The following is a 24872-nucleotide window of genomic DNA, read 5'->3' on the forward strand; positions in this document are numbered from 1 at the left end:
GAAACTATTAGCGAGCGCCATCTCCCTGATGAGCTCTGAAGTGTGTGCGCACGCTCACACATGCAAACATAGGCTGTGCGCACGCACACGCACACACGCCTATCCGCCCTCGCCTACTTTCAGAGCCACGCTGGAGAGTTCAACATAAGATAAAGACACGCTGTTGGTTGGAGACAGAGGACAAGAGAAAGAGAGAGAAAAGCAGCTGAGCTTGACTCCTTCCTCCTCCTCCTCCTCTTCCATTCACTTCCTTCCTTCACTCGTCTGCGCTGAGGAGACCCCGGTCGGCCTGCGCTTGTTTGTGAGTATGCGCACATCTTGACCACGACCAGGGAGCAGAGTCATAAGAGACAAAAAACAAATGATGCCATTGCTTAATCCTTATTTGTTTGCCTCTGATTGGGAATTAAACAGCAAAGGATGGGCTTCAATATCACTGCTGTCTGTTTTAAAGTCTGTTTTATTTGATCACGTTTACTCAAAACAAAGTCAAGAAAAAGTACCACGATTGTAGGGAAATGATTACTGTAGGAAGTTTAACAACAGTTCATGAAATGTCTTGATGTTTATCAGCAGTGCTCTGTGTGAAAGGTTCAGACACACCATGTGCTAAAGCAGTTGTTCATTCATTTTTACCCGTTTTGTTTTTTTAACCCAGCCTAAAGTTCCCCTGAGGCTATATAAGGATATTTGTGGGCCATGTATCGAGGAGCAAAAGTTGTTTACTGCTAAAACAAATACACCCTGATGCTGACATGTTTGTTCTCATGCTTACATTCCTTCAGTGCTACCTCAGAGAACAAGATGTGACACAAATAAGATGACTTCAAGTTCTAACCAGTGGTACCTGTTCCTCTGACAGTTCCGTACCCGTGGACTCTCTCAAATGACCGAGCATAAAAGTTAATTGCGTTTTTTTTTTTCTTTTTATGGACATGTTGTGGCATTTATAGGGCGCTAAGTATTTCCCTGCTTACATCAGTATTATTATTTTTTTTGTCAAAGTGTATTCGCCGGTGCCTGTAAGAGTCGCACACTACGGCTTATTGTTGATTGACAGCCAGTGTCAGTTGAAATGAGACAAGTTGCAAAGGGTTGAGACACACCGGGTGGATTAAGCACATGGTTGTGAGTCTGTGAATGAGGTAGTTCTCCTCTTTCGACATGTGATGACATCTTAAGGGGATTTGCTTCTTTGGGAACTGGAAGAGATAAAAGGATGTTGGGAGGAGTGGAAAAGGAGAGTCACTTGCAGACGCGTTGACAAGAGCAGCAGTTCTACGCTTGGTGACTTTTTTTCCCCCTTTTTGTCCTCCGGCATCTTTGAAAGTTTTCGTTCCTACGAAGCAAGAAAGTGCAAAGGGTCAGAGGTATTGTTTTGATTGCCATTTGATGGTTTACTGATTAGTTGGGTTATGTGCAAAGTAGTAAATTTTTTCTTGATTTTGTTTGTTTGTTTTTGTTTTTTCAAGGCAGGTTAGTGGATTTCTACTGGTAGGCAGGCCATTGCGATTGGCTTGGTGATTGTTCCTTTCGGCTGATGTTTCCCATCCCGTTTGTTGGTTGATATTAGAGGTATTTGTTCGAAAAAATCCTCTTCCTTCAATTTGTATGTCTGACAATCTTAAAAGTTTGACGTCTAACTGAGGCGTATTATTATCGGGAGGACCGTAACAGTTGGATGAACTACACAAAAAGTATTGTCAAAGGAATGTCTGTCTTAAAGTGTCAGTGAAAATGGATCTTTATTGCTTTTGTAAAGGGAGAATTTTTGAACATTTTTCTTGTATTGGATCTTGTTAGATGCTAGTGCAGCTAATCTTGAACAGTGTGTTCGGTCAATGAAATAAGTTGGAGATCTGAAATTAACATGGATGTCCATCAGCTGAAGGCTAAAGTCTTTAATTGCTAGGTGGTGATAACAACTTTACACTGTAAATGAGCAGAATGATTGAGGTCATCACTTAGAAGTCATAAACTGACAATGACTTGATGATAGCACTACGACTGTGACAGAGACAAGAGGCTCTTGGGATTAATATTTATTGTTTAACTACCTGCAATATGGTGAGTTATAATACAGTTTCAGTGTGAGTCTGGATGTCACCATTCAAGACCCAGAGGGAAAAATTCAAATTCAGGAAGCATTATTACATGAGCGAAGACACAGTTGCTTACTTAGTTAACTTATTTGGGAAAGAACATAGAAAGCTATGTCCTGAACTAGGATGTGCTGTGACATGTGGAGCCAAAGTGTTAATCACCTCTTGTGTGATTTGGCGCAGAGTGACAAGGTGTTAGATGTGCTCACAGTGGGGACAAAGTCTGTTCATGGCGGGATGTAGGTTATAGCCCCGCCCCCCTTGAGCCGCAACGCTGTGCCTGCTTGTGTCTCAGCTGGTCCAGAACCTCAACTATTTGGCAAAAACAAGCCCGCGAGGAGGGCAGGATCAGTACTGTAAATGGATATCTGGCTGGGGATAGCATCACCAAGCCAGACCGCTGAATTATTAAAAATACTGGAGTCCTTCACTTTCTGCCGAGAACCAAACATAATACACAGAGAATGTTACAACAAACAATAGTCTCTTGGATGTCTTGAGTTTATTGCCCCAGAGATTAAAGTACACCTGAGAAAGAAAGCAATCAGATTGTGACAAGGTAACTGGATCACTCGGCTGGGGCAGTGAGTTTGGAAGTGCAACACAAGGCCAACACAAATCTCTCAGCAAGCTCATTTTCATGTTGTGCACACTTGGAGATGTGTGGCTGAACTGGAAATCCAAGTTTTAATTGAGCAAGCACCACTGAGTGCAAAGGCAACGGCGTCCTACTGGGCACATTCAAATCAGGAGTTTGGAATGTGTAAACGTGCTACTTCTCTAAATTGCCATCAGAAGGACAAACTATCATCCAGGCCCTGTTTATTTAACAACATGTTTGTGTGAGCTCATGGGAGACTGCTTTATCAAGAGTGGATGACGTGGCCAGTAGAACAGAAAGAACTCCTGTCCTCCTTTGCTACATTTGGCCTTTACCCACTCACTGGCGCACACACAGACACCTACACACACACACACACACACACACACACACACACACACACACACACACAGAGCGAGAGTCAGAGGACAGATGAAGATACAAAGTGCTGGTGTCGTGGAGTCACTGGGCAGTGACTGGGGAGGTGGAGGTGATGAAGTATTTTCATTGGCCTTTGGTTAACCCCAGGCTGTAAAATAGCACCTTATCACAACAATGGGGCTTCTTCACAGGGTCAGGTGCCCCGAACTGACAAGCCAAGAGCAGGATGCCTTTTGAGCGGGGGCCGAAAGGGTTGCTATGGCGATGTTTGTCATCTGGGAAGTCTTCTGCAGAGGCATGCTGGGTGAGAGCGAGATTGAGAGAGAGAGAGAGAGAGAGAGAGAGAGACAGAGACAGAGACAGAGAGAGAGCTTGTATTCTGACGAGGTCATTTAGTGAGAGCAGCAAAGTTTTGCGCAGTCCATTTGGGAGGTGAGTACACTTTTTGTCCTGAAGAGCAATTTGCATTGTGTGCTGTTACAGGCATTTTTTTTTTTTTTTTTAAATGTTGATCAACCTGTCTGGCTGCTCCAAGCTGGCAGGATTAGAACACCTATTCAGGAGTGATTAAACACTGGGATGCTGTTGAAGTACACTTCTAAACAAGTCTCATCATTCCTCACATCCTCTCGACTGCCTGTTAGACATTGAGAAAGCAACTCTAAGGAACAATATTTCTCCAGATTGCAAACCTTAAAAGCAGCTCCCCTCACTGTCAGATCCATTTCCACAGGCGCCTCTGATTCCCTTTGTAATGTTACTAAGGGTCCTCCCGTCAACCCGCATATGTGCAATGCGCCATCAGCTTTAGATATGTGAAATGACAGCCGTGAAGATTTGTGTCATTTTCCTACAGGTGTTGAGGATGTGCGCCTTCCTCAAATGGTCCCAGAAAGTTGCAAGCACCAGATTGTGGTTAGTTGCTTTTAAGACGTTTGCCACATTGCATTTTGGAGGGGAGGGATGCGCTTTCAAGACGCAATGCAGAATGAAAATATCATAAGTTGCAGTTTGCTTCCAGAGTACTGTCAGTTGGCATTAAACCCTGCTCAGAGGAGGTAATTTCTCCTGGCATGGGTTCCATTCCCACTCGATGCGTTGTTCAGAACTGTTCTAACTGATCAGTGATCAGTCCAGACTGTTTTCTGGAATAGGTTCCTGACCCTGCTGTGACCCTGAACAGGATAAGCTGAACAGAAAATCGATGAGTGGAAATCGTGGACTGATCATGTCCAATGGAAAATAAGAAAGAAAATAAATCTAGTGCACGGTGGAGCATTTGGTTTGTGTATCTGTCTCAAAGTTGAAAACTTCTGCGAACTCCAACTTCCTCCCACATTCCAAAAACATTGAAGACTCTAAATGGTCAAATATGGTTGTTTATTTGCCCTGCGATTGACTGGTGTCCGGCTCCACCGTGAACAGGGTAAGCAGTAGAAAATGAATATATGAATATATAAATCTCCTGCAGTTTCTGTAGTTTCACCAACCAGGTGGTAATTACACTCACTTTTCCAACTAGTTAATTCGCCCACCTTGGGGGATTTTCAGGTTTCAGGTCATTTTAGTGCCTCGGATTGAGTGCCTCACAAGCGCCTTTCTGTTGACAAGAAAAACACTGCAGTCGTCCTGCTGTTCGCATTGTAGAAGCACCATACAAGGACGTGAATTACTCTCTCCTGATAAATGAGCGTATCCGCCAATAACTACATATCATAAACTTGTGCTGCAGATCCTTGTATGGGCTCCGTCTGTGTTGGTTAGTGCAGCACGGTTTATGATCGCCGGTCCTGCAGGACCTCCGACACCTCTCACATAACTGCAGCCTGACTCACCTAACATTAGGAAGTCAGCGCGGTCACCTAACGGCCTCATTATCATCTCATCAGTTTAAAATATGGGCTTTCTTCACTTTTACAACTATGATGGGTCAGGTGCATCCGCAACATTTTCTTGGTGATGGTTTGCTGGTTATGTATCTACCTTCGTGCCTCTTTGCAACACTGCAATTTGGTATTCTGAAAACCCCTGACCTCAGTTCTATTGAACATCTGCAGAAGGAGCAGAAACTTGCAATCTGGAGAAGTCGCAAACAGTAAGTAAGTAGGCCAAAATACCCGACGTCAGGTGCACAAGTCTCATTGAGAGCTATAAACATCGTTCGATTGCCTCAGTACATTTTTATTCATCATTGCTTTTTTTACTTCGGTGAACATTGTGCATTTCTCTTTTTTGATGTAAGGACACCAAAATTATTTCCCCGTGTATATCTTCTCATTGTGCATGTAACAGAGCTGCTTTCACGTTTAAATCCATCCATCCATCCATTTTCTGAGCCGCTTATCCTCACAAAGGTCACGGGAGTGCTGGAACCTATCCCAGCTGTCATCGGGCACGAGGCGAGGTACACCCTGAACTGGTTGCCAGCCAATCGTAGGGCACATAGAAACAAACATCCATTTGCACTCACATTCACACCTACAGGCAATTAAGAGTTGTCAATTAACCTAGCATGCATGTTTTTGGGATGTAGGATGAAACCAGAGTGCCCGGAGAAAACACACGCAGGCACGGGGAGAACATGCAAACTCCACACAGGCGGGGCCGGGGATTGTGCCACCTTCACTTTTAAATCATATAACCTAATTCCAATGAAGTTGGGACGTTGTGTTAAACATAAATAAAAACAGAATACAATGATTTGCAAATCATGTTTAACCTATATTTAATTGTACTACAACCCCAATTCCAATAAAGTTGGTACGTTGTGTTAAACATGAATAAAAACAGAATACAATGATTTGCAAATCATGTTCGACCTATATTTACTTGAATACACTACAAAGACAAGCTATTTAATGTTCAAACTGCTAAACCTTATTGTTTTTAGCAAATAATCATTAACTTAGAATTTTATGGCTGCAACACGTTCCAAAAAAGATGGGACAGGTGGCAAAAAAGACTGAGAAAGTTGAGGAATGCTCATCAAACACCTGTTTGGAACATCCCACAGGTGAACGGGCTAATTTGAAACAGGTGGGAGCCATGATTGGGTATAAAAGGAGCTTCCCTGAATTGCTCAGTCATTGAAAAGCAAAGATTGGGTGAGGTTCACCTCTTTGTGAACACGTGTGTGGGAAAATGGTCGGAACAGTTTCAGGACAATGTTCCTCAACGTACAATTGCAAGGAATTTAGGGATTTCATCGTCTACGGTCCATAATATCATCAAAAGGTTCAGAGAATCGGGAGAAAACACCACATGTAAGCGGCAAGCCCGAAAACCAACATTGAATGCCCGTGACCTTCGATCCCTCAGGCGGCACTGAATCAATGTGTAAAGGATATCACCACATGGGCTCAGGAACACGTCAGAAAACCAATGTCAGTAAATACAGTTCGGCGCTACATCCGTAAGTGCAACTTGAAACTCTACTATGCAAAGCAAAAGCCATTTATCAACAACACCCAGAAACGCCGCCGGCTTCTCTGGGCCCGAGCTTATCTAAGATGGACTGATGCAAAGTGGAAAAGTGTTCTGTGGTCCGACGAGTCCACATTTCAAATTGTTTTTGGAAATTGTGGACGTCGTGTCCTCTGGGCCAGAGGAAACGAACCATCCGGACTGTTATGGACGCAAAGTTCAAAAGCAAGCATCTGTGATGGTATGGGGCTGTGTTAGTGCCAATGGCATGGGTAACTTACACATCTGTGAAGGCACCATTAATGCCGAAAGGTACATACAGGTACAACATATGCTGCCATCCAAGCGACATCTTTTTCATGGACGCCCCTGCTTATTTCAGCAAGACAATGCCAAACCACATTCTGCACGTGTTACAACAGCGTGGCTTCGTAGTAAAAGAGTGCGGGCTCTAGACTGGCCTGCCTGATTTCCAGACCTGTCTCCCATTGAAAATGTGTGGCGCATTATGAAGCGTAAAATACGACAATGGAGACCCCGGACTGTTGAACAGCTGAAGCTGTATATCAAGCAATAATGGGAAATAATTCCAACTACAAAGCTTCAACAATGAGTGTCCTCAGTTCCCAAACGTTCAATGGTAAACATGACCCCGTCCCAGCATTTTTGGAACGTGTTGCAGCCATAAAATTCTCAGTTAATGATTATTTGCTAAAAACAATCAAGTTGATCAGTTTGAACATTAAATGTCTTGTCTTTGAAGTGTATTCAAGTAAATATAGGTCGAACATGATTTGCAAATCATTGTATTCTGTTTTTATTCATGTTTAACACAACGTCCCAACTTTATTGGAATTGGGGTTGTAGTACAATTCCCCAAACATGGATTTTGTGTTTCGTAAAAGTGCTGTGTTTAATCACACAGTATGTACTGTAGGTCATTGCTGAATATCAAAGATATTGCCACCTTAAGAAATGTACTGTTAGTTTTGGCCGGTATCCTTCATGGATCAAGACTTCCACTCATCAGATTGTGTGCAGTAGTTCCACTTGATGGAGTCAATGATTAACTTTGTGCACAGAGTCCAAGTCTTAGCTTGTGGCGGAGTGATCAAGTGACAGTTTTATTTGTCCCATTAAAGATCTCAGATCGTCAGCTCACATCATCACTTGGCTGTGTGGATGATTTATGCATGACAGGATCCTCCCCCTGACCACAAATCATCAGCTTCCCTTTGGTGCACCATCAGGTTGTAGAAATCCAGCAGTCAACACCGTGCATGTCATTCATTGGGCTTTGTGTGGTCAACTTGACAAGTTAGAACAATGAAGTGAGTTCTGTGCTTGGGGAAAGAAGTCTGACCTGATGACATTCTTCTCTAGGAGCAAGTGATTAGCTAGGACATTGATTGATAAGATCGAAGGATGTTGTGTTTGATTTACTGTGAAATGAAATGCAAACGCTAAATTCAAGCATTTGTCAACCGTCTTCATTGCATCACTTATTGTGCTGTGATGTGATAAAACGTCCAGAATCGCTCGGGTGTGGTGGTGAAGTCCACTGACCCGCTGAACTCAGCAACTTCTAATATTAGTCTGGTTCCTTATCTGGTTCTGGTTCAAGACTTTTTCACAGCTAGCCTATGAGTCACAATGCAGACGTGTGATAAAAGATTCTGCCATTGGATTACTTGAATGGCCCTCTGTAGATTCACGCTTAGGTTTCCTTTGTAGTGTTTCCGAACATCTGGCCCGTTGCTTGAAAGTGACAGATTGAGTTTCCTGTAGACAGAAGCGCATTACCATATTCCAAGTTTCTCATCTTGCATGCTCTGTGTTATGCCAAGAAAAGCCACGGCTGGTATTTGACAGATAGGAAGCAGGAAGTGTGGTTTGCAAGAACTATCTCAAACGGCTCATTTTATCTTCATCTGAGTTGCACCTGGACCTTTTATGGCGATTTTCTTTTCCACCCAAAAAACGGATCCAGGGGTGATAATAGATAATTCACATAGTGGGGGATTAACGCGCTACGTCCTCGACATCTGCTCTTGATACACAGTCATTACGTAAGAATTCAGCACACATTCAAAGGGAAAACCAGAACCTTGGCTGGTTTTTAAGACACCAAGAGTTTTTTTTCCTTATTAGGAAGCATTGATTCACGCTTAAGAGGGGAACGCATGCAGTGCTGAATGCTGATCCCTGGAGAAATGAGACGCAGATATTATAACATGAGTTTATTTATAGTGATTCTACTTGGACTTTCAACATTGGAGCTTAATTGACTGCAAGAAATGTATAAAGCAGCAATATCTAATAATTTTAATTTACTAGCTTCACAATGTTTTTTTGGCCATTGCCTTAGCAAGGCGAATACTAATAATTCCTAGAATAAGGATTAATCTGTCGCCATCCTCCTTTACTAATGTCGAACTGCATTGACCGTAGTGTCATAGATTAGTGGTTAGCCTGTCTGCCTAAGGGTTCTTAGGTTGGCGGTTTGAATCTCAGCTCTGGCATTCCAATGTGGAATTTGCATATTCTGCCCTTGCGTGGGTTTCCTCTGAGTACTTTGTCTTCCTCTCCATTCCAAAAACTCGCATGTTAGGTCCGTTAGGTTCATCTAAGTCTCTAAATTGTCCGTAGTGCGAATGGTTGTTTTTGTATATCTGCCCACCGATTGGCAAGGGACCAGTCCAAGGTGTACCCCGCCTCCCACCCAAAGTCACCTGGGATAATTCCTAATAAGGATGAGCTCAAGAGAAAATGAAGGATTGGATGGATAGTTTTGCAACCATAACCATGGTTGGAGCCCTGCATGGAGCAAAAAAATGAATTGTGTGAATGGCTTTAATTAAAATTAATACTACTTTTGCTTCTTGTGACGCTGCACCGTGTCCAAAACATTGTAGAGTGATTAAGATGAAGTTATGTATTTTGTGTGCATTGTTCTCTGTTGAACAGACAATGAGCTGGCTGCGATTGTTTTGGGCAATGAAAAGCCATTTGTCATCACGGAGCAGAAATGTTATTTCAAAAAAAAATACTTTGCTGTTATGTAACCTAGTTTATTAACAGATTATGAGCCTGATAGTGAGATTAGTGTCCCCAAAAACAAAACACTGGACTCATGGGTTCTGTGCTGTCCGTGGCTGTTTTCACAGACTTGACCGCAATCCTAAAAGCTGAAAATTCCATGCGGAAAAGTCATCAGTGCAAATTTTGTCGGACAGCCCTTAGCTTGTTGTGTTCCCACCCACACGCATGGACTTTCTTACCCGTCTCCATGGCTTACACCAGAAGTCAAATGGTCAAGAAAGTCCCAATATCAAGCCTGATCTTGCCTTCTACAGGGCTTCTCTGTGTGTCGTGTTGTGTTGACGTCAGTCTCGAACAGTCTGACAATAGAATGACAGCTCTACCACAGAAAATGTTATCATTCAAACGGGAATGTTGCCATTCAGGGGCCACACGTTTGCCATGGTAGACGACAGCCTGCCTGCTCCATTTGCGTGTGATAAAGGAAGGGAGACCCTGATCTTAAATTTAAAAGGCTCAGTCATTCAGAAGCTAGTTTTTGTTTTCAGAAGGTGACTTGCTCTATCAGTCCAGCTTGTTCTGATGCTGTATGAGGTGGAAGAGATGTGACTCACAGTCGTCTTCGTGGGTGGATTTTTCCCTAGCAACAAGAAAAATGGGTGATGCTAAGTTTCCTCTGGAATACTGGGGGCTCGATAATGGAACATTGTTAAGTGTGCCTGGATGTAAAACTTGATTTATGATGACTCAACACTCGAAAGGTTGAAGGTTAAAAAGGCCTAATTCCACTGCCAAGAATTCAGCATAACTGAACAGACACAAAATCTAATGTTACAGTGTTTCTGTGTGGATCACTTTAGCAGACATCTTCTGGACATTTCCATTGACGAAACTGAAAAAAGTAAGAAATCTACAACATTGCACTCTCCACGAGGGAGCAATAACAGTGAACAAAATGTTGCAACAATTTCTGTTCACTACTTTTGATGCGATCAAGGTCCTGTGATGATGTCACGTTGTCACGAAATGGCCTCAACATGAAAGGGTCTTAAGTACTGAGACTGGCAAGACTCAAAACAACTTTGGATTTCAAGTTGATCCATAGTTAACCTGTAACCGAATTTGTTTTTTTAAATGATACCTTTTTTCCTGGCATCATTTTAATACTTTCAACTTGAAGCACATCAAGCATCTGTACATTTTTTATTTTTTTTGGTATTTATTTCGTTGTTTTTATATTTTGACACTTAAACTGTAGACCTGTTTCACTCATTTGAGAATGTCATTGGTGCCTGGTGTTTTCTGGCACAAAATAACTAAAACTCTAATTAAAAAAACAGTCTGATGATAGCATCTATTTTTTGTGTACAAAAATGCTTTGATGGGTATGTTGACGTTTGTTTTTATTGTTTATCTGCAGTTACTTTTGGAGAGAATCCGCCACACAAGAACAGACAAGTGACCACATGCAGTCACAGGTAAGTGTTTCTAAATGATGTTACAGATCTTTAAGTACTCACACACCTTCTCATTCAGTAGCAAAACAAAGTGTCCAAACCTTTGACTGGTAGGACATTGAGTTATCTTGTGTATGAAATATGCTATACAAGTACATTTGCTTTGCTTTGGTACTGTATGATTGGGGGAAAAAAACAACCAAAAAAAACCTTTTTACTCACTCCACAAGAACATGAAATACAAAACAACAGGTCTCTTCATTTAGATACACTTACACAGTCTAATGAGATGCAACAGCAGCGATAGAGGTGATTTAAACTACTGCAAACAACAACAATAATAACCGTATTGTTTAATTCATGCATCTTTGAAAGTGTCAATCCAAACTGAACTGCCTAATGTTATGGCCGGTGAGAGTTATGGCGCTACTATGAAGCCGAGGAGCGTTCCCACGACCTCCGGCACCCGCACACAGAGAGCGCAGAACCAGATTCAAAAGTTCCAATCGAAGAGTCGGACTGGCCATCGTTAGGCGGCGATAAAAAGATCGCCATGGTGACCGTAAGACGACAGCTAGCTTGCCGGACTGAGGCTGACATGGGTGATCCCTTTCCAACCTCTCTCGCCCAGCTCCGCCCCTTGGCAGCAGGATGAGGGGCGGCCTGGTGAATAGAGATTTAATAGGCTCATAATGGTCCTCTCCGGTTTCTGTGCCCCCCTCTGCACCTTCAATGACTTCTTTCTACGCTTGTAGCAGAATGAGATGATGCAGTGGGTGGAACTTCACCGCCCACTGGTCCTGCTTTAAATAAATTAGGGCCTTTTCATCCGGTGTTGTTCTTTCATTATTGTCTGAGGAACAGTTCAGCTCCAAACATGTTCACAAGACATCCCATGGAGTTTTTTTTGTTTTTTTTAACCAGAGCAGAACAGGACGACATGACGGGAGCAAAGGACACTCATTGTTTTTCTTCATGCATATCGTTTTCATTCCCCTTCTTTATTATTTGCAGCTTTTTGACGAGGCCTGCTGTCCAAATGGCTTCTGTAGGGAGCCTGGGGGTCCTTCTGGTCAGCACATCATAACTTCTCCAGATCTGACCAAAGAGGTGGTCATCTCCCCTGGATTGCCGACTCCTCCTCTCAGCCCCTTTCGAACAACGAGACTTTCATCTGGAGAGTTCAAGGTATACCCTGAAATGTCAGGGACGTTATCTTCTCTCAGAACGAGTGCCTCACCATGTGGACAAATGTAGTATCACAGTCTTTCGGAATTTGGATCTTCAGTGGGGATTTACCCGACTCAATCCACCACATCATACTGTTGTAAATTACTGAATAAACAATACACACACACATATGGCGTTGCTTGTGCAGAAGTCACACAATATTTCTTACTAAATACATGGATTGAAGCGACCTTTTTTCTCTGTAGTCCCAACTAAGTATAAAAGCACAAGTTTCAAAATAAGTGTCTGTATGTATACATAACCCACAACACAGGCAAAACAATCTCCATGGGCTACATTTGACCCACTGACGGGCTGGTTCTATGTTTGACACTCCTGATGTATATTACTGTATTACGTAACGGCGCAAAAGATTTTTTATTCACACTGATGACGTTGTGTCTATCCCAAGGCCTCTGATGTCAATGGAAGTGGCCAAACTACTCCCAGCTTTGGATCATATTACGGGCCCTCACAGTCACATGGTAAAGTTGATGTCTTTATTTGTTTTATTTTTATTCCATTTTTGGAGCATGTGGATGAAAATACATTTTTAACAAAACTAAAAAGAACGGATCATAGAATAGGTGAAAAATGTAATGCAGTACTAACATGGCAATTATTGTCCAGGGGGGCTCACCAATGGGGTGCAGCCTTCTCCCACTAGGGAGGAAAGACTCATCAAATTCTCAGGAATTGGCCCCGTGGACGAAACTGGGATGCCCATTGCCTCCAGATCGGTAAGATGAAAGAAACTGTTTAAAACACATTTTTTTACGCTTTTTGTTTTGTAAATTTTGCTTTCAGTGTCATTTCATGCTGATTCGATGTATAGCTCAAATATGTGTGTACCCTCTGTACGTCCTCTTTGTTCCCCCACCAGAGTGTAAACAAGCCCAGAGACTGGTACAAGAGCATGTTCAAACAAATACATAAGAAGCCGGAGGGTACGATTACGCCTTCTCCTCCTCTCCTGCTTTTGCCATAATCCCTCTCAGTACAACAGATGTCATATTCTTTTATTATTATCATTATTATTGCCTTCCACATTTCAGACTAGTTTGTCACTATTAACAAAAGAAGCAAAAAAAGATGAAGTCGAAGTTCTGCTCACATCACAAGCCACAAAGTTGATGTATTTGAAGTAATTGTAGATGGAAACTACTCATCTGTTTTTTGTCTGTTGTTTTTAGAATGTGAGCCGGAGGATTCAGACAGGTGGTCGACAAGATGTAAGTGTTTCTTCTTCTTCTTCTTCTTCTTCTTCTTCTAGGGATGGGCATTTGACTAGAGTTCCATCATCAACAATGGACAAAATGAAACATTATCATTATTTCTTTAGTTAATTATTTTTGACTCTGATTGGCTGGCAACCAGTTCAGGGTGTACCCCGCCTCCTGCCCGATGATAGCTGGGACAGGCTCCAGCACGCCCGCAACCCTAGTGAGAAGCGGCTCAGAAAATGGATGGATGGATAATTATTTTTGTCTTTTTTTTTTTAATGTGTTTGAGAATTTCCCAAAACGGTCTGAACCCATTTCGATGCCACCTGTGCCATTTGTGGATGTTTTCGTGGATGTTGCTAAACTTTCCATAGCTGAATTTATTTTGTCGAAGCGAATGTCTCAGGACCTCTGCTGGTTACAACCAAGTAGTGCGCTCCAATTTGCGTCAACTGCTTCAAGATGGTATTACCCTCACAATCAACATAATTCTTTAACCATTTAAAACTCATTCACTGCCACCCTTCCAAGTTAACATGGATATTTGATTTTTAATTGAGAATTATGCCCGTTACTAGATTCTATCACATTTAACATTGTTTTTTCAATCCCATTATGTATGTTTTATTTTTAAACTAACACTCAAATGAATCCGCAGGCCTGCAGGCCTCTGCGAGGAGTGAGGATGAAGAAGGCGATAAATATCTCTTCAGGCTATCACCACATGGAGCCTTGCCTGACTGGTGAGTGGATTCACAGTCACTGTCACACACAGCTGAACATATCCTCGCCGGCACTGGAAAGCACCTGTGGCGCACACATGCACATTGTCAATTACAAGTCTGTCTGATGTGCATATTGTAGTAGTGCAACAGGCAAAAACTGAGTCCAGGAGGCAGGAGCCCTCTTTGAAGCAGGCCAAGTCTGAAGTCTGATTTAAAATTAAACATACGAAACAGCATGCCACAAGTCAGATGAGTGTTTTCCAACCTTGAGAAGAATATCACGCCACAAAAACAAAAATGTCACAACAAGTTTGTATAGTACAGCATACTGAAATCATGATTATCTCAATTTACTCATAAATTGCAGTTAATTAAGTACCTTCTCCCATCTAGTGGAAGAACATTTAATTGTTGTGCCCGTCACTGTGTCATTGGCATTGACAGATGAACAAAGATCATTTCAGGCCAGTTAAGTGAAATTGGATAATTTCTCTTGGGACACTTGATGATGTCCCACATAAGCACTAATGTGCCACAGTGGTTGGGGATCACTTGGCTAAATGACGTTTGTTGCCTAAACATGATTGTTGTCTTCATCTCCCTAATGCTGTTGTTACACGTTTTTTTTTTTCTGAATATGTTTTAGTGGAATGGCGTTGCTTTCTCTGACTGCAGGTGACGCCTTAAAGAAAGCCAACATTTGTGTCGAGGAGGAGTGGGGGTGGGTTGGGCTGCAAGTTGGGATCTGTTGTTGCAGCACTTACAATAAGGCAATGATTAAGTTGCAGTGTGTGTGTGTGTGTGTGTGTGCGTGTGTGTGCGCCGACTTGGATCTTACATTTCAGGAGCCAGAATGTCAGCGAGCTGTCAGATCTGGGAAAGCAGCAGCCTAAACCCAAGAGCATATTTGACTTTGAGCCTGAAAAAGATGTTTCTTCTGTAAACTTCAGCCAGGTACAATGTGTAACACGTTTAAAAATAGTTGCTGTTACCAGTTTCCATGTTTGCTGCCTCATTCCTGTTTCCTGTAAAACACTGTCTTTGTGTTCTTCTCACAACTAGCTAATGAGTAACTTGTGGTTTACTATCGGTTCTATTCAAAAGATCCAATAAGCTTTGTCCGTTTGTGATCTTAGAATTTCCATTGGGGTTTCTATTTAGTGTAGTGCCAGATAAGTCTTTTGTACAAGGACAGAGTTTGTGCACTTTACTCTGTGTTAGTGCAATATAAAGGCCTGTGGATGCAATCACGAGTACAAGGAATCTTTATCCCCCCTACCCACATGCACACACACACACACAGGAGCTGAGGTGTCTTGTGATCTGTATTATGACGTTAACCTTTTGAGGTCCAGCATTTCCGTTTGACATCCAAGAGTTTCTGAGACAAACTGTGCACAAAGCGTTTCAGGTGCTCCGCAGCGGCTTTATAATCCGTGAATGGAGTGCGGATGGCACCAAGCTGGGAGGAAGGCCTTGGCATACAATTAGGAAGTTTCTGCTTCTTGCCAGCTGAGAGTTTTATTGTTACACTTGGTAGAATTGAGAGCAGATGGGAATGTGGCTTTCTTTGAGTACTCAAATAAGCTGTGGTAATTCATTTTAATCAGGTCAGAAAAGCATTATTTTCATGAGTAAAGTAAAAACTATTACCTGTTTTATTCATCACAACATAAACAACTTTTAACAGCACCAAATGCACCTTCATCTTTTTCACAGTTAGCAATGTATTGTAATGTTGTATGTTGTAATGTTTTTAGTGGATGTATGGAGAGATCTTAGGGCAAAAATTGACTTTTTTTTTTTTTTTAAACTACCCTACGGTATATATTCTAGTCAGTATATCTGGTATTTTAAATAACAGGTTGGGATAGGCTCCAGCTCACCTGTGACCCTAATGAGGACAAGTGGTATCGAAATTGGATGGATGGTTTCCAATGACATAAAGGTCCTTGCAGAAATGAGCTTTTTACTGTTAACTTTATAATGATAGGATAATATTGAGATCGACGCAACTGGACAGTGAAAAAAATAAAAACACTTTTAAATTAGAGTGATTCCCAATTTATGAATAAAAAGACCTTTACATGAAAATACTGCAAAATACTATGAAATATTAAACATTGCATTGTGTAATACGAATATTCAATTATGCAATTTATAAAGGCATTTAGTTATTAATCTAACAATCATCCACACCGTATTCAAGTTATATCTCCATGAAGCACATTTTTTTTCCTCCACTATTTATTTATTCATTTATTCATTTTTATGAATTCCTTTATTCATTATAATACTGTTTTATATCAAGAGTAATGTAACTCTGCAAATTAAGTGCAACAGATAACAAAACTGCAAATGTAATCATTCACAAAACAATAATGCATGGTTTTATTATGATTTTTTTTTTTACATTTAATAGTTAAAATGGCTCGGTGTTCTTTCCTGAATGATTGGATGTGTCAGTCGTCAGCTTGTCTGTAAGAAATGTTGACGTTTTTTTTTTTTAAAAGACATTTCATGACATCGTCATTGCACCATGTAGCCTGAAGATGGTTGTACTGAGTGTAACCTTTCATTTAAAAAAATTCCAAACTGTAATATTTATTTGCCGATGAACTATTGGCTTTTCCAATATATGGTATAGTAGTTTTTTTTAAGCCATTAAACAATGCAAAGTGTTGCAAAATTATTTTTCATTGTGCACAGCCATTCTAAAGTAAGCAAAATTTACGTTTTGTTCAGCTCAAAAAGAAGAGAGAGAATAGTGTTGAGCACCAATTTTAGAATATATCCACCCTAAATGGAACTGTGCCCTGCGATTGGCTGGGGACCAGTTCGGGGTGTAGCCCGCCTTTCGGCCGAAGATAGCTGGGATATGCTCCTGCACGCCCGCGACCCTAGTGAGGATAAGCGAGACAGAAGATGAATGAATGAATGAGCAAATGTTGCAAACACATTAGAGCCTGCTGTCAAAACACAACAACGTCCCTGGGTGGGCTCGAACCACCAACCTTTCGGTTAACAGCCGAACGCGCTAACCGATTGCGCCACAGAGACATCACAGTTGCAACCTGCTCATGACACGGTGACATTCTAAGCTCAGTGGCCTCTTCCCACTGAAAATAGAATGTTTGATGCCTAGCAATGGCAGTGCAATGTTTGTTGTTGTCTTTGTCTCATGATATAAAAATATGAACAACAAGTTGAAAAGGGTTGTTTAAATACCAAATTCTAATCGAACCCAAACATTATCGGTAGTTTCATGGATTAAACACCTGTTGGGCATTTTGCCGTTGGGCAAAAAGTACTGAAACATTCAAGATTTGGATATGTGCACATAAAAGGATAATAATAACTCAACAAAACCACTATCACAAAATATGTATTTTTAATTTATGCACTGCTGTTCACCCTAAAAATGAATCTCATATTCATACTCCTCTTTGTCAACAGAGCCCATAATTTTATTTACAAAGCCTACTCGATGTGTTGTGTGTGACACGTGTCTGTTCAAATAAATATGAATATCAACAATCAATTTGTTTCTGTCTATAGGGTTACCGGTCGCCCAAAAAACATCCTGAGAAGTCAAAGTCTCCTTCAGTTGAGGTGAGCGCTCTCCCCGTTTAATATTGCGAAAACAATTCCAAAACGAGCAACGCCAACTGTGACATCATCGCCCGGGCTCAGGCCAGTCTGGTCTCCGAGCTGAGTCGCTTTGAGGCCGAGTTGGACTCGGATATCCAGGGCCTGGAAAGGAGACTGTCCCAGAAGCAGCAGCAGCGTCGAGGCTGGGGTGAGGTACTGAGCCCCCCCGCCCCAAACCCTCCTTGACTGTCTCAGCTGAGGAATCCCTCTTAGCCGTCAGAAAACTGCTGACCCCTCCAAACTCGACTGTCTGAGCCTCACTGCTGTTTATTGTGTGTCCTGACCTGGATGCCAGCTAAAGAATCACCACCCTGTCTTGCACGTTGACTCATCTGTGAAATCATTTGCCTGCAAACCCCCACCCTTCCCCTCATGCATCCGCCTCAGCCAAGTTTGATGTGTCTGCCGCATAGAGCACCCGTGTTCACAGTCCTTCGATACAGATTGTGTCGATACGATCCCGCCTGTGTGCTGATATCTTGCATGACCTGTTTCTGAATGTTGTGAAATCATGAGTGGACTTGTTGATGAGCCGAGGGCCCAGATGATTTCAAACTCCCCCTGGGAGTGGTCAGCACCACCGTGTTGCCTGCACGTGTTTTTGAAAGAATTCCTCCAAGCTGGGAGACAGTGGAGGCTGCAGGGAACCAACATTGATTAAAAAACAAAAAAAATCACTCTACTTCCAGGAGACCAGGGCCAGGGACCCAGTGACTGCTGCAAGGGCTGCAAACACAAACTGCAGGTCTGTAACCACTTGACAAAATATACTAGCTGCAACTACAATTGCTTTATATTAAAATTTTGACCAAAAGAAGCATTGTTAGATTCCAGTCAAATTCATTTTCTCTGCCATTCACTTACAAATCTTGCACTTTTTGTTTGAAGTTATTTAAATGTTTATTATTTTAATGGCACATTAAAAACTAACATCTAACTTTTAGAATTGTTTTGTTTGTTTTGGGAATGAATTGTTGGCTAACATTTAATGTTGTGGATATTTGTAGTCATTCTTGCTCGTCTGTGGCAAGGCAAATAAACACAAATTCCAGAGTAGTGCAAAGACCAGGATCAATAACCACATAATCAGCCTCTTCTCCTGTACCATTTTCTTTACTCCCTGATTTGTCTATACAAAGTTATTACACTTAAAGACTCTTCCCCAAAAGAACGTCAACAGGTTTAAGTACAGTACATTTTTTACTTCAGACGACATTCCGCATTTCTAACCGTGCGTGCAATGCATTCTTGGAAGATTCTCGCTGTTGTTTGCTGAGTCAGGTTCACGGGGATCGACCTTTTAAGGCCTGGGGAGTTCAGTGGCATTATTTAGGGAGCCTGTTTGTTTCTGAGGACGTGTGGAATTACAAGATGAAGTGACAAAAAGAACTGTAGTGTTTTGTATTTTTTTTGCATCCTGTCACACTGACAAGTTTAGTTGCTGCTAACACTAAGCATGTGCTACTGTTTGTTTGCAAAGCAATTTAGAAATACTTAAAGCTTCATTCAAATAAGACTTTCTCAGTGCTTGAAGATAATTGAATGAAGATGCTTAACACCTATGAAATGGATGAACAGCGTATGTTAGAAAGTAAATAAGTAAATATCTGAGCTCCTATTATTTATTTTTTAAAGTAAAAATGTAAAAAAGATTCTGTCTGATTTCCTGTCGAAAAAAAGTACAATGCCTGTTTTGATAAGTTGGCACATAAAAATCTTTGCACACAAAATAGTTAACTTCTTTAACTTGCATACTGCTCATTGTACTGTGAAGAAAAATAACTGATCGCATTACCAAAACATTCCCATACCTCTGCTAACACAAACGTACCTGTATGTTTTTTTCTTCTTCCCCAGATTAGACTGAACATTTTTGACCGCCAGAAGCCGATGGTTTTTAGGCTGCCAAAAAACATGTTTGCTCCGAACCGTTCTTGTAGCTGACAGCATCAAACACTTCTCTTTAATATGGCCATTTTGGGATGGGGAATACCTTGCTCAATAAAGTAAATACAGATAGCCGAACAAATGACTTACCTCGTATTTATTCATTTATGTTCAGCAATTCATCAGCGCCAAAGCAGCCCATCCGTCACTCTGTTGGCCCCTCATCAGTCTTCGCTCCTACATTTGGTAAACAACATTCTTTGTTCATGTCACTGCAAGAATGTTTTCATTGTTTAATGAGCTGCTGATGCCAATCGGCAGATTGTTACGGTAGGTTATATAAAGCTCTGCTCTTTAATAAAACAACGCTTTACAACACGATACTGTACACACTCAATGAGCTCTTTAGTGACCTGCTGGAATTGTCTTGTAATTTCATATGTGGTCCCATGATTGTATTCCATTGCCTCTAAAGTTTGTTGCACAGACTTCTCAAGGTTTAATGGTGGTTTTGGAAAAAATAAATAAAAATCAATTTTCAAAAAATGGTGGCTGAATAGTATATGGGTGTGGAAGGAGGAAACCTTGGAAAAGAGGAAGTAGAGCCTATCATACTTGTTTGAGATGAACTTCATCCCATTTATTTTCCAGTTTTAGTTATGAGATCAGCCTAATTACTTAGGTTCAGTATGTTGCCGATGTTTTGAAGATCTTACTTGTTTTTTTTAGTATTATAATACAGGATATAGAGGACGTTTTATGCTCTACTAATCCTGCTGTATGATCACTTTGCTCTGTAGATCAACTTTCTCCTGCAAATGACACAATGGAGCGCTCGCCTAAGAAAGAGGAAAAGAAGGTCGATCCTTCCAGAAAGCATCACTATATTTGACTGTTGTCATCTTGTTTTCAATGAAATATTAAGTCGTTTTTCTGTTTTCAGATGAAAGCAGCTCGGGCCAAGTTCAATTTCCAGGCTCAGTCTGCAAAGTGAGTTACCAAATTGATCTGGTTTGATAAAAATAGTATAAAATTAATTCAGCACAGCTGCTGGTAGAAAACGGAGTATGACAACAGTATTAGCTTTATACTTGTGCACTTCCAGATACATTGGTCTTGTAGCCTGTTGGGGCTCATGTTTCTTGTTCCGTTCATCTCTCACACAGGGAGCTCACGCTGCATAGGGGCGACATCGTCTACATCCACAGGCAAGTAGACGCCAACTGGTTTGAAGGAGAACATCACGGTAGAGCGGGCATCTTCCCCACCACATATGTGGAGGTAACAAAAAAAAAAAAAAAAAAGGGATTCATTGTGGCTCTGATTTCATGCTGTTTTTCTCTTTATCTTCTCACATCGTTAAGATGAGCTTTTCAATTTCCCGTCACAGATTCTGCCTCCATCCGAGAAGCCAACGCCTATAAAGCCTCCCAGTCTGCAGGTGCTGGACTATGGCGAAGCGGTCGCACTGTATAATTTCAGTGCTGACCTTCCAGTTGAACTTCCCTTTCGAAAAGTGAGTTCAGTATACAAAGTGTACATACTGTACATTTGGATCATGTTCCTGTGTTTCATCATGCATTAGACAGCATCTCTTTGTGTGACAAATATGGCTGAAACATTTGTCACATTTCTGTCGGGCCATTTATGCATTACTCGTGCACTCACTGTAGTAGTCTCGGCCCGCTGCACTATTTGCATATCTGTCGTTGACCAATACTGGCCACTCATATGTGCCTGAGTAGCATCTGCACCACTGCACACTGACTGAGGAGTATCTGCAACATTTGCACAATCAACATTGTCCCAGATTATCGCGCTACTCGTCAAAAACTCGTTAAACAGCACACATTCCTTGAAGTCTCGGCGCCCTTTGCACAATGGTCATTCCAACGGACTATTGCAATATTAGTCATTCAAACTGCTCTAAGCGCGAGAGGACTCTGCATCTTTTTGCACAATTGTCAAAAAAATATATAATAATAATAATAATTGTACTGGCATTACCAGATAACTACCAACCCTTTATTGCTCAGTGACTGTTTTTCTCAATGTCTTTATGTCTCAAAAGTGTGTTGTCGTACTCTAACTACTGTAGACAAATTCCTTGTGTGTTTTTTTGGACATACTTGGCAAAATAAAGATGATTCTGATTCTGATTTTGAAATGACTATAATTGGGGTTAATAAGTAAGGGCATTCATTGGAATGCTTCAACAAGGTTTTGGCCACATTACATTCTAGATGACTTGGATTTTGAAACTATCACTTATTCTTTATCATTTATTATGATTATATATCAAATTCTATTAGGCCCCCCCCCCCCCTGAATTTGTTGTTATATTTCATGATTTTTGGGGAGATGATTTGCTGAGAGAATCATGAAGCGTTGAATAGTTGAATAGTTCTGCAAGCATGTGCATTTTGAGAAGGCACTTAATTAACCAAATATGGTTTCTTTAATAATGACTTGACATGATCCCAAAAAAATCGATCAACAGATTGTACAGCTTTACACAGATTTATACCAAACATTATTGTTGGACAATTTAAACACAGAGTGGTGTAATTAAGCCCACACTTCATTCCAGATCTGTCTGTGTGTCTCTGGAAGATTGAAAAAGAATCTAATCTCAACCATTTAGATTGTATGCTCAGCAAACATGTGCTCAAACCCTTGGCGCTTGTCATTGAAGGCTTACAACAACAGTTTGTAACATTCCCATGTCAACGATTAACCACGTTCAAGCACTTGTTTGTGTGGTCAAATACGCTGAGCAAGGGAATTTTCAATTCTGCTTTATGTGTGACATTGACTTTTGCATGTTATCCCCTCAAATATTTTGCTGTCGTTGCAATAGTATTAACTTTAATGTGGAATTTGTCAGGTCGAGTTGTCATTGTTAAGTAAGGAATGTTTCTTTGTTTGTTTGTTTGTTTGTTTTCCCATTCTGTTCCTTAGGGGGAAGTAATAAGTATTACTAGATGTGTCAATGACAAGTGGCTGGAGGGGAAGATCTCAGGGACCAACCGAAGTGGCATCTTCCCTGCCAGCTACGTTCAGGTCAACAAGATGCCCCGCACCAAATCCTCCACAGACAACTTCTCGACAAGCCCCGTGTCTCCCTTGTCTCCTGGACCTCAGAGTCCAGGACGTCCGCTCCACTCGCCTTGCCTGCGGTCGCCATTGTCGCCGTTCAGCCCCGCATGCATCAGCCCCAAAAGAGAGCACTCCACCCGCAATCCTTCGTCACCTCTACCTTCTGGTGCTGCTCCACAGTTGCACTCGCCTGTTCAGACACTTCTATCCAAAGAATCTGCCAATCGGTGGCCCCATAATTCCTCCAACCCCGCTTCACCTGCCGACCGCAACGTTTTCAGCTCCGTGTCACCTTCTGCTTGGTCAGCAGCATCTCCACATAGCACAGAAGGGCCCATAGTAAACACTCCCAGATGCAATGATTCCTCGCAGGTCTGCCCTCACCGCCTCTTGTGGAAACTCACTGCATGCCCACATCTGTTAAACTACGCTCGTCTTTATTGTTGTATACCTGGCTGACAGGAGATTTTCATTTTTCTTTCTAGGGAGTGCTTTCTGATCCCAGCGCCAACTCACGCCGACCTGCACAAGTGCCAAACACTGCTGGCTCCACAGTGGTGCAACGTAAACCGTAATACAGCACACCAGCTCAATTTTAGCATAACAAAAGAAGATGCAGTTTCGTGACTGTATGGAATTTGTGATTCCATGTCCCTCCAGGTATAAAGCTGTCTACAACTACAAACCACAGAATGCAGATGAGTTGGAACTGAGAGAAGGCGATGTTGTACAAGTAATGGAGAAATGTGATGATGGCTGGTTTGTAGGTGAGAATATCAAAAGGCAAACTATTTACACTGCAATCCAATATCAGTGCCAGTGTGAAGTATTGCACATTTGACTTCAGTGCAATGAGTCTTTATTTAGCACATGAATTTCCTGCATGTGTGTATCTAGTTTTTCTGTTATGTAACAATGCATATTCTCAAATATGTATGATTCAGGTACGTCAGAAAGGACTCACGCTTTTGGGACTTTTCCTGGGAATTATGTGACAGCAGTTTAAGCTTCTTGTTTGACCAAACTGACATGGATTCACAAGAGCTCGACAACCACCCACCCTCACCACCTCCCTTAAGACGGGACAGGCATGTTCATCACTTTTCCATGCCCAAAAATGAATACAGGAGAAGTCCTCACCTACCCGCATGAGCGCATGAGTGTGTTGCACTGGCTTCATTACTTCATGTACACCCAGCAGAAGAATACTAAGGCTGGATACTGAAGACATGCAAAGAATGAATGATTTTGTTGCACAATTATTTGCACATTTATATTTCTTTCCAGAATTATGACCGTTCTTTCTAATGTTCTGTATTCAGCCACCACAAACCACTCCACGAATTTGATAAGAATTTCTAATATTTTGTGGAATCGATGACTAACATTTCCATAAAATGTCTGTCTCAGATTATTTTTCAGATCTCTGAAGAAGTTGGAAGAAGCAACACGAACCTCTCTAGAAAAGCTCTTAAGTTAGAAAGGGAAAACATGTGCCATTAAGTTTACATCCATCCACAAGGCTATTCAGAAAAGAAAAGTTTGATAGCACAAGCACTAGTTTCTTCCTATCAATTGTTAAATATCTAGTTATCTTGTTTTTGTTTTTATTTCTAAAAAACTGAAACAGGAAACATGACTTTTTCTCAGTTTGGAAGAAGTCTGCTATAGGAGACAAATACATAAGTTAACTTAAAGTTGACTGTCTTGCCACTAAAAAGTCACAGCACACTTGCATGCTGTTAGCTCGTTCGTCTTTCCTGCTTTCAACCACAATACAAGGTCTTTTATGCCAGTGTAATATTGGCAAACCCCCCCCCGCACCACTGTTTTTTTTTGTTTTTTAATAAAAATTTTAAAGACATTTCATGACATCATCACTGTAAAATTAATCAGGTTGCCTGAAAATGGTTGTACAGAGTGTAACCTTTTATAAAATAAAATTCCAAAGTGTAATATATTTTCCAATGTATGGTATAGTTGGTATGGTAGTTTTGTTAAGCCATTAAACAATGCGGTGTTCCAAAATGACTGCGTTCTTGTATTTTTCA

The 24872-nt window shown here is 41.4% G+C and overlaps 1 protein-coding gene and 1 non-coding gene across 8 annotated transcripts; one reads left to right on the top strand and one right to left on the bottom strand.

Moving 5' to 3' along the window:
* sorbs3 (sorbin and SH3 domain containing 3) lies at positions 1 to 24849 on the top strand. 7 transcript variants are annotated; one of them, XM_061671503.1, is made up of 21 exons: positions 1 to 301; positions 10970 to 11027; positions 12021 to 12194; positions 12649 to 12721; positions 12867 to 12976; positions 13120 to 13183; positions 13430 to 13468; positions 14118 to 14202; positions 15030 to 15138; positions 17743 to 17796; positions 17878 to 17988; positions 18525 to 18580; positions 19898 to 19968; positions 20523 to 20581; positions 20666 to 20712; positions 20889 to 21003; positions 21113 to 21238; positions 22684 to 23193; positions 23307 to 23392; positions 23482 to 23588; positions 23766 to 24849. In XM_061671503.1, the coding sequence occupies exons 2-21, from the start codon at positions 11016 to 11018 to the stop codon at positions 23825 to 23827; spliced, it is 2070 nt and encodes a 689-aa protein (XP_061527487.1). In that variant the 5' UTR covers positions 1 to 301; positions 10970 to 11015; the 3' UTR covers positions 23828 to 24849. The 7 variants fall into 7 exon arrangements, with proteins under 7 accessions (XP_061527487.1, XP_061527489.1, XP_061527488.1 ...); XM_061671505.1 differs by lacking the exon at positions 1 to 301 and adding an exon at positions 845 to 902; XM_061671504.1 differs by lacking the exon at positions 1 to 301 and adding an exon at positions 1107 to 1370.
* Positions 17171 to 17244, bottom strand: trnan-guu (transfer RNA asparagine (anticodon GUU)). Its single transcript has one exon. It is a non-coding gene; the product is annotated as a tRNA-Asn (tRNA).
* Positions 24850 to 24872: the final 23 nt, after the last annotated feature.

The sequence above is a fragment of the Phycodurus eques genome, chromosome 3 (genome assembly GCF_024500275.1).
Source record: "Phycodurus eques isolate BA_2022a chromosome 3, UOR_Pequ_1.1, whole genome shotgun sequence".
Classification (NCBI taxonomy): Eukaryota; Metazoa; Chordata; class Actinopteri; order Syngnathiformes; family Syngnathidae; genus Phycodurus; species Phycodurus eques.

Bases quoted from the DNA above. Each gene is read 5' to 3' on its own strand.
- sorbs3 (XM_061671499.1), top strand. From the start codon at position 3,311: ATGCCTTTTGAGCGGGGGCCGAAAGGGTTGCTATGGCGATGTTTGTCA. The intron at 13,469-14,117 runs GTAAGTGTTTCT...ATGAATCCGCAG, and splicing joins AGACAGGTGGTCGACAAGAT to GCCTGCAGGCCTCTGCGAGG. The intron at 23,589-23,765 runs GTGAGAATATCA...TGTATGATTCAG, and splicing joins TGATGATGGCTGGTTTGTAG to GTACGTCAGAAAGGACTCAC.